Consider the following 10,068-nt stretch of genomic DNA (forward strand, 5'->3'; position numbering starts at 1 on the left):
TTTCTCTAGTTGGTTTTAAGTATTGTTAATTCTCCCTTTCAAGTGTCTCGCTATTAGCACAAAAAATGAGCAACCACAAGACTATGCAAAGCTACTCAAGTGACAAGCAACAATCTCATAAGATTATGTAAAATCAATGCAAGCCATTTACCAATTGAAAAACGCAATACTATATACTTAACTAGATGTGGCCGAATCAACCAAGAACATTTAAGAGAGAAATTAATCTCACAAGCTTCTTTTCTTTACACAAGCACTCAATTTAAATGAGATTTATATAGCTATGATCATCAAACCTTAAACTAAGGAATTAAATCATCAAATTAAAAGAGAAGAGCTAAGAATTAGAAAAGCTTAGTCAAGAGATACTCATAATTCATCCTTCATCTTCCTCTCTATAAGATTTCTCCAAGATGCCTAGCCTTTCATATTTATCTGCATTTTCATGGACTCCTTGATCTTCTCATTTTGGCCAAACCTCATGTCTACTCGAATGAAGATTTGAAGCTTTGGAACCTTAAGGAAATGCAAAGGATTGGATGAGCTTGATGGGAGAAGAAGATTGGTATATGTTTTGTGTGAGTTTGTGTGTGAATTGATGATGGCCAAAACTATAGAGATGAAGAACAAGAAAGAAAATGAAGGAAAATGTATGAATGAGAGAAAATGAAGTGAGATTTGAATATAAGCCTTGGAATTCACATCCTAAATAAGCTGGCAATGCAAACAAATTAAATGAAAAATATGGTCTTCCAATTGTACAAGGGCTAGCCAAATTGTGTGACTCGTTTTAGAAGGAAGGGTGATAATTCCTATGTTTATCCATTTGATCACATGTTCCATACTCTTTGAGAGTGTTGTACCTTTTTGGCCTTGTATTTCATGCCCCTCTTCAGCTATTTGGTCACATTAAAGTTGTATTGGATTTATGTTTTCAAATCACATGTGTCTTGTACTTATGTCACATTTTATTGCTTAATCAATTCATCTAATGTGTGGCATAAAATAATAAAATAAAGTTGAGAATATTAATTCATATTAGATACTCCTTCCTCCATTTTTTATTACTAGAAAAACTATCACTTTTAACTTGTATTTTTTTTATAAGCAAAATCATCCATTCCAATAAGCATTTATTACACATTTTCCAAATCATCTTTCATAATTTACATTAATGATAAATAATTAATGTATGGTTATATTAATCAACATAGGGCATTTTAGTAAACTTTTTTATTATTTTTACATATAATTGTTATAGTTAACCGACTTTTTTAAATTGTATGATACATTTTTTCTCTTATATATAAAAATAGAGGGAGTAGAAAATATGGCTAGGGGTAAATAAAAATAAATTCCTCACAATGACCAAGTGTGTGAGTGCACACACAAGGACAACAACTATGCCAAACTAAAACTCCTTAGAGAGACAGCTGTAAATGTTGTCTTTTCTTAATAACTTTTAAATTGAAATGAATTGATCAAAACTAATTGCACCTATTATCATCTCCATTAAAAGATATAATTCCAATAATTAAAATGTAAATTATGAAAAAGTGCAATTTTGGATCAAAATTCCTCTAGTGTATGAAATCTCAACATTTAGACACATTTTCACTATGAGTGCAATATGAATGCAATGTAACCTATATGAACACATGAAAAGGCCTTAAAAAGCTAAGAGAAGTTTGTAAATAATATGCATTATCAGGTGCATATAGCATGCATCATGACATGTGGCATAGAGAGCTCCCTCATATGATTCAAGCCTATTGCGTTGTGGTACACAATGCACACACGACAACATTTGGCGCAAAGCCTCACTTCATTGTTTTTCTCTCTTTGTATGATCCAAGTGATCCGACTATATTTCAAACTCAAACTTAGGCCTAAGACCACAATTTTATATATTAATTAGTCTTCTATAACCATACACCACATTAATTTTCTTAATTATTCTCATTAAGCTTAATCGCATAAGGTTAACTTTCTAGGATGTTACATTAATGCCTACATGAGATGCCTAATAGATTAAAATTTTTCCTTTTTTTGCCCTTTAGTTTCCTTCCATCTCATCATCTAGTCATCCTACCTTCTCTCCTCGAGCCTCCTTTAAGAAGGCTTTCCCCTCTAAGACCCAGTAGAGATATTGGCCCTTGGTTCACAACCTTGTCAGAATCTACAGCGAGCTTCATGAAGGATGATGCGGATAGAGAAGCATGCACTAAGAAATCCCTTTAGATGGTGGTTTGCAACGTGAGGTCATCGTCAATGGAGTCAAAGAGACTGTTCTTCAATTTGGACAACACAAGGTCAATCGTAAAGTAGGCGAATGTGGGAATGGGGTTTCTATTCAAGGGAAGCAAGGTTCTAGCAATTTGTACATTGATTTTAGGAGATCGATGGAGGAGATGGTAGAATCACACGATGTTAGGGATTAGGAGGAATTTGTGGATTTACTCATGAGTTTATTGAAGAAAAATGCCATTTTTTATCTTAATTCAAATTCTCCTTTGTCTACCTCTAATTACTCTTCTCCTATCTCTTCCTTTGTTTCTCATCGTCTTCTTCATATCACATGATTAATGCATTGTGATTTTTCCCCTTAGGTTATGTTCTTTGATTTTTGTCCTTGTGAGTTTTTTGAAATGGTCTAGCTCTTCATTCAAACCAAAGCATAGGCTTGTGGGTGTTGCTGTTTTTTTATTTTTGTTTTTGTTTTTTGTTCTAGGTTCATGATAGTTTATCAAGATTTAAACCTATAACCACTTGAACATGTTCTTGCTGCTACCCAAGTCTTGGTACTAGGGTTTTTTTTTTTGATTAACCATGATTTCTAGTTATTTGAGATTGTTTTGCTAGTTTTTTGAGTTTAATTGACTATATTTCTAGGTTTTTTGATGATCGACGCTGATTTCTGAGCTTTTTGGTTATAGTTTATTGTTTTTGATTTGTTGTCGAGTTTTGTTTGATATTCTTCATCCTTATTCTCTTTCATTGATGGTTTGAGGTTTTCATTGATTTACTTAAGTTTTGATTAAGGAGAATGAGAAGGGGACTAAACTGAAGGAAAAAGTTATGGGAGGAGGGAGAAGAGATGATGTGTTCTTTTTATTCTTTTTTTGTATTTTTTAATTTTAAAAATATGTCATGTGACTATCAAGAGTGCACATAACAGTCAATGCAGTCAAACTTTAATAATGAGACGACATTATATCAAAATGAAAATATTGGGACAACATTAAGTCAAAAAAAAAACTTAAGAAATACTAAGTGCACTTATATGTAAGCTTTGAGGGTAATTTTATATCTTGATCCTATATATTTTACTATATACCATCATCAGTATTATGAAAACTTATAACAAGACATAATTAATCGTGTAATTTGTTATAAACTAAACTTTTGATAATATTATTAATTAATATGTCTTATTCAACAATTTTAATTAGTATTTTTTTTTAACTTTTCTTTATATGACTTAAAACTATTCGTTCCATTATTTTCACCGGTGCAACCTTGTAATTTGTTGTATGAGGCTATAAACAGGCCCATCATCTATATAATTTATTTTTTTTATAACACTATATAATTTATTCATGAATTTTTGTATATTTATTTGTAAGTATTAAACCTAAATAAATAAGATAGCTCTTTCAAGAGCATTATTTTTTTATAAACTCTCGACCTAACCAATAGCAACATAAACAGAAACAAAATATAAAAAGTCGAAAACAAATAAAAGCCAGGAAAGGAAATTCCAGGTAAAAAAGAAAGATAAAAAATGATTTGATGGCGGGAAGATCTTTTCCCGCGTTTTAGATTTCAGATCGGAAACCCTATAGAACCCATTCGTCAGCTGCAACTCGGCTTCCCGCCACATCTCGTTGATTCGCTGTGGCATCCTCCTTTCCATCACTCGCTTCCTCTCGATCTCCAACGTCAGGCCACCGTGGACGTCTAGAAAGTTCTTGATTTCCTGCGTTGTCGTAGCTTCTCGGATCTCCTTCAATGGTGCACCCGCTGCTACCATCGATCTGAGTAAATAGTTGGCACCGCCCTTATTCAGCAGCATTGTAAGGTACCATTCGGTTTGGCTCTGTATGGTTGATTTCATTCTTTTGATGATCCGTGATCGGTACTATAGGATATCCAATTTGAGTATGATGTCTTCTGATTTAATTGTAGTCTGAGAAGGTTTTGGTAATCTTTCTTAGTGAGTATTATCTGTCAGATTCACATTGCTTGACTGAATTTCTTTAACTTTAACGCTGTAGACTGCCACTACCGTTGAATCTTTGCCTTATACTTAGAATCTGCGTTCGTTTCCAGAGACTTTCAATTCTGTGCTTGAGTAACCTTGACTTCGAAAATACATGAAGGTCTGAGTGTCGTAAAAGTAATTCAATCTCGGGAAAATGTAAATGAGAATTTGTAGCTTCATGTTTCCTTCGGACCCTCGCCATAATTTACCAAATACAGGTTCCGCCAAGGCTACCCTTTGGAGGATGTCCTTGAATTTGACATCAGTTGTTTTTCCATTTAGGCAGAATAAAATATCTTCTTCTTTTCTTTTCTTTTTTTAATTTTTTCAAGTGTTTATATGGTTGAGAAAATGATTTGATATCACTGTCGTAATGTTGAGTCGTAAGCTCCAAGATTTACGATTCTGAAAGTTTTGAAAATGTGCCTTGGGACCATATATCTTTGACAAAGTAGGGAGGTGATTCTGCTGCTCTGATACTCGCATTGAAGGCATGCACTTGCAGAGCTCCCACTTTACCTTTAATTTCAATGTGCAATGAGTAATTAATTATTGTATCAACTATGCTGTCGGTGATTGTAGGGATGAGGGATCTATCATTCGTAGTTCCAACTTTTTCAGTTCTGTCTCCTTGTATATTATTAGACTGTGCAAGTTAAATTCTTCATTAAACAATGATCCAGTGAATCTCTGACGTGGGATGCAATAATTGGAGCCATTGATAGTTGAGTTAATGTTTTGGAAGCACAAAGATTAGATTCCAAGTATTAGGTTCCTTGTTGAGGAAACTACGCATTGTTATTGCTTATTATGGGGTCATGTTTTGATCTTTCTCAGTGATAAATTAGTTTGACACTGAATCTGTGTACTTTTTCAACTTACATGAGCAAAATTCTCCGTTTCTGGTTGAAGAGTTTGTGTTTATTCTGCTTTTGAACCCTTTACTTGTATAAGAATGTTTTCCCTTGCCTATCGTATCATTCTTGCCTGATAATATAAGTCATGATCTTTCCCTTGTTTTCTCTCTTCTGTATGTTTGCGATGTTCTAATTTTACAGCTTGATGTTGGATTGTATTTCCTTGCTGATTGTTTGAGGGAATTTGGTTCGTCCAGGTCTGTGCAGGGTAAGGATTTCTTCCCCGGTATATTGAAGTAGCAGTGCAAGAATCGTAAACAGCATCCATATGGAGCTACGAAGTTGTGGACATCTGCACTTCATCCAGGCTATTCAAGGCGGTTCGATAGTGAAAATGCTTAATGTTGCTCGTGGCAGGCCAAGACTTTCATTTAAGAAAATTGTAGATATATATGACATTTCCGTGTTTGACAACAATGTAAAGGTTGAAAGGTCATGCATTTATGAAGATGAGAAAAGAACGGTGAAAGCTGAATCTGATGCTGATGCATGCAGCGCCAATGATGGCGATGATGAGGCAGATGTCTTGGAAGACTGTAATTTTGGCAACCTTACTCTAAAGCAAATCCAAGAGAGGTGCAAATCGAGGAAGAGGAAACATTGGCAAGGTCTTGACACATCCAAGAGGAAACTAAAAATTGAAGCTTCCTCATCTGAAGAACAATGCATTGAGAATCATATAGCATCAAATGATTCTGAATTCATGGAGACTCTCAGTAGCTGGAGATCTAAGTTATCAAAGAATAAGAAGGCCAAGAAGAGGAAGTGCATAAAAGACCAAATGTCTAGTGTTACACAAGAGGTCATATCTGCTGTCAAATCTGAAGTGATCCAAAATAGTCAAGAGTCAGAAACTTCAACCGCACTTGTTGAAGTGAAGGCTGAGGTTCCTGAAATTTCTTGGTCAGATCCATGGAGAATGTTATACAATACTAGTATTAATTCTCAAGCTTGTTGCTGGCCTGAAGGCTTTCTTGGAATAGTAGCCACAGAAGAGCCTGAGACAGCCCGAGAATGTGTGTTGGGTTGTGAATTAGATTATGAGTGGAAAGAGCACGCAGATGCTACTCCACTTCGAATTGTATGGGACTCTAACACTGATGTCTTGACTAGTGATTCAAATATGAGCAATGAACAATCTCAAAACCTTCCTGCAATAGAATTTATTAGTGAAGAAAGTGAAGAATGTATCATGCGACCAGATCTTCATTCAATGTCCCCAAGAACAATCAATTTGGATGAAGATCAAAACACCGATATCTTTTCTAATCAACCTGACAGTCACATTGCAATCACACCACTTATTGGTGATGAAGATATTAATTGTTTGGATCTAGATAGTGGAGGTAATGATGCTTTCTTTGGTGACTGCAGTAGTAGTGAATATACATTGGTCAGTGAACACGGCTGTAATCCTGATGGATCCTTGAATTATGGCTCAGATGGTTCACCTGATGAGTCCCAGGATTGCAGCCCAGATGCTTCACCTGTATTAGAGGAGAAGCAGCTTACTTCGGCAAGTGTTGATGAGGATAGACATGCTAGTGAAGCTACTGATGAGTCAATACCTTGGGAAAGCCACCAAAGTAGTTCAAAGCTGCATCGTCCTCAAAGGCTGTTATCAGGCAGAAAGGTGAAAAACCTGATTCCAGATATCATTTTTTTTTTTTGTCTTGTCTTATGTTGCTGCTGCTTCTCATTAGTTTGGTTCTTTTCAGACCATTTCGCCTTCTTCACAAATTAAGCTCTGCAAAGCCATGCAGTCCATTGATTTACATGACAAAGAATATACAAGTAAGTGCCTGAAACTTTGCATTCAACATGTGCAAGAATATGATATTCTGTCTCGCTGTTACAAACTATGAACTCCAAATGCATGGAAAGAAATGCAAGTCACTAAAGGCTAAATATCATGTTAAAAGAGAAATAAGATATAACAAGGCTATATACGATGTACATCTTGATGAGAGAAAGCTAAACCATGTAGTTGGTGGTGCCTGAAACAAGATTTATTTTCGTGATCTTGAACAACTGAAATAGCTTTTGTTGAGATCCCAAGGAAATAAAATATGCATTTTCTGACTTATATTTTCCTTGTTTGGAACCTCGAACGAAATAATTGCAATATCGGATATAACTTTATTTTCTACTTATCTGATCTGATTGTGGTTTTGCCAGTGTGTTCATCAATGCTGAAATGCGAAGTTGGAATTATCAGCACCAGAAACAATTCTTTTCCTTCGTTTTTTTGTTCACTTCTATTGCGTGATTATGCTTGCAGCATGTAAAGGGAAACTATTCTTTGGCGAGCAGACTGATGACGAGAAGAAAGACACTATTGAAGAACTTAATGAGATTGTGGGAGCTCGATTTACTAAGCATTGTAACAAAATTCGTAAGATACCTAAGCCTCTTAAAAGAGTTTCCCATCCTCAAGGCGTTCAAAAGAGTTCTCTTCCTTCGCGTTCAGCTTACCGCGTTAGCACTGGGCCCTCATCCCTACAGAGTTGCGCAAAGAATGCGATTTCATTTTCCAAGAGGCAGATGCACGATGCTGAATGCCTTGCAATGAAACTAACAAATGAATTGAAGTCAATGAAGGACATCATGACTGCTATGTTACGCTCTGAATTATGTCTGACCACACCTTTGAGATATAAAGTAAATGAGGTATGGTTATATTTATAGCACCTTTACTCGCTTATTAAAGATACTGAGGTCTGCGGTGAAGATGGAAAGGATGAACATATAATTGAAGCCTGTTATATATTCTACTCGTTTAAAATAAAGTAAAAAAAAAATGTAGAAAGCAAATTTAGTTTAGACCTGAGGATCCTAGTGGTAGATGATAGGATCACAGGAAGTGTTAATGGTTGAGAGGTAACATGAAACTGTTCGTTATGCTGCTTTAATTAACTGATGAGCAGTTCTACTCTCATATAACTAAATGAAGACAGATTCTTATTTTGTTAACCACATGAAAGGTTAAATGTTATTGCTTTCTTTAGAAAAGCCCGGAACTTCGTGACTGAAGTGCTGCGATCATAATCATTAAGGTTTGTTTGTTACTAGAAAGAAATGGAATGGAATGGATTAAAAAACTTAAGGTAAAAGTAAGATGATCAAAATGTGGAGGTAAATAGGCAAACTTTATTTATAAGGAAGAAGGGAAATTTAGTTCAAGGGATTGAAAATTATGATTCATGAGACTTTTGGAGGATGTACTGATCCTCACATTTGTAACATATAATATTGATTTTTGTTGAGAAAATGGTCATTTAGTTTATTTATTTTTAGTTTAATATTTTTCAATCCATTACATTTCTATGCTTTCTAGCAACCAAATGTATCCTAAGTATTGTCGAGAACCATTTGGGTGCAAGCTCAAGTTATTATGTAGGCAGGGAATAGTTACAGTGGTGGGTGTGGGTGGAGGTTCGAACAAAAGGTCAACAGTTCGATTTTCTTTGTGTACCCTGAGAAAAATAGATAGGTAATCTAATACTGGAAATTTTTAAGACGAGTACTGCGAATTTGGTAGCCTTGTGTTCAACTTCCCTTGATAGATACTCATGAAAGTCTAAATTCATGTCCTCTTTAGCGACGTATATAATCTTCGTTGCATGTTTTCTCATTCATGGTTTTTGCTCATTTTGTCATCTGCATAAGTCAATTGTACTGCTTTTGATTTTCGATCTTCATAATTTGAACTGCGAAATTTCATCAGTTTCTTGCAACCCGAATATTTATTTCCCCCGGATTCTAAAGGCGTGCAATCAAGCTGATTCATTTGGCACCAATTTCTGAACATTGTTGACATTATTTCCAGGCAAGAACGGCGGTGAAGAAGGCAACAAGAGCTGAAGAAACTGCGAGACGAACCTTGTCCTTTATGGCAAGGGATTGTAGCCGTTTCTGTAAGCTAATGGTTAGTACTATCATACTCTTAATTTTGAACATCTTTATTGTCATGGCTTGCTTTTTCCTTTTTACACATATGATAAACTATTGATTATTATTTGGCCCTATCTGATTGCAGCAATTAGCTGACGAAGTTTCCCCTGCATCTCAAGATGTTTTAGTGCGTAATAATAGGAGTAAAAAGATAGCTTTTGCTGATGAAGCCGGAGGAAGGTTGTGCCAAGTCAGATTTTATGAGAATGAGGAGGGGTCTTTGGTAGAAAGTGACAGAAAGGACATAGTGCTTTGATAATTCTATAGCCTCGTGTGTATAGTACTTGTTTCATATCGCAATCCTTCTAATAATCGAACAAACCATTTTTAGTGGCTAGATGGATTTCATGCTTATGCGAGAAGTTCCAGATTATTACCAACAACATATATGAGGAAATTATAAACCTTCTTATATTTAGAGTTGGTAATTTTAGGGTTAGATTTGAGAGTTTAACAAGTTTTTTCTACTTTGAACTTATTAGGGCTGTCTGAATAAATTTGAAAAAATTTGGGCTAAACTCAAAATTGAATAGACTTAGTTCAAATACTCAAATTATTTTTATTATTAATAAAAATAAAATAAGATAAGATAAAGAATTATTTTTTGACTATAAAAATTGAAATTGATTAAAAAAATAAAATAATTTTTAACAGTTTGAATATTCATTTTAGCTTGAAGTATTTGAGTTGAGTGTGGCTATATAAACTTTTTAATATATTCAAGTATTTTGAGTTCGATCAAAATAAACCTGACCCTCACGAATTATTGGCTCTATTAGTAGATAACTCTAATTAGGGGTGTTCATGGTATATGATGAAATTGAGATAATTTTATTAATGTCCTATCTCAAAAAATAAATGAGACTAAATTTTTATCACGTGTTTTATTTTGTATCCCATTTGAGATTGGGATAAAATTGAGATGTCCCAATA

At 34.7% G+C, this 10,068-nt stretch overlaps 1 protein-coding gene across 3 annotated transcripts; it reads left to right on the top strand.

Annotated features, from left to right (window-relative positions):
- Window positions 1-3,851: 3,851 nt before the first annotated feature.
- On the top strand, window positions 3,852-9,518 carry LOC129321853 (uncharacterized). Of its 3 annotated transcripts, XM_054967780.1 has the most exons (7): window positions 3,852-4,081; window positions 5,379-6,527; window positions 6,624-6,814; window positions 6,900-6,975; window positions 7,463-7,851; window positions 9,011-9,109; window positions 9,221-9,518. In XM_054967780.1, exons 2-7 carry the CDS (start codon window positions 5,450-5,452, stop codon window positions 9,389-9,391), a joined length of 2,004 nt encoding a protein of 667 aa, XP_054823755.1. In that variant the 5' UTR covers window positions 3,852-4,081; window positions 5,379-5,449; the 3' UTR covers window positions 9,392-9,518. The 3 variants fall into 3 exon arrangements, with proteins under 3 accessions (XP_054823755.1, XP_054823752.1, XP_054823753.1); XM_054967777.1 differs by having other exon boundaries at window positions 5,379-6,814; XM_054967778.1 differs by having other exon boundaries at window positions 3,852-4,076; window positions 5,379-6,814.
- Window positions 9,519-10,068: the final 550 nt, after the last annotated feature.

Source organism: Prosopis cineraria, unplaced genomic scaffold (genome assembly GCF_029017545.1).
Source record: "Prosopis cineraria cultivar Desert tree isolate PC_DT_omini unplaced genomic scaffold, ASM2901754v1 PC10, whole genome shotgun sequence".
NCBI lineage: Eukaryota > Viridiplantae > Streptophyta > Magnoliopsida > Fabales > Fabaceae > Prosopis > Prosopis cineraria.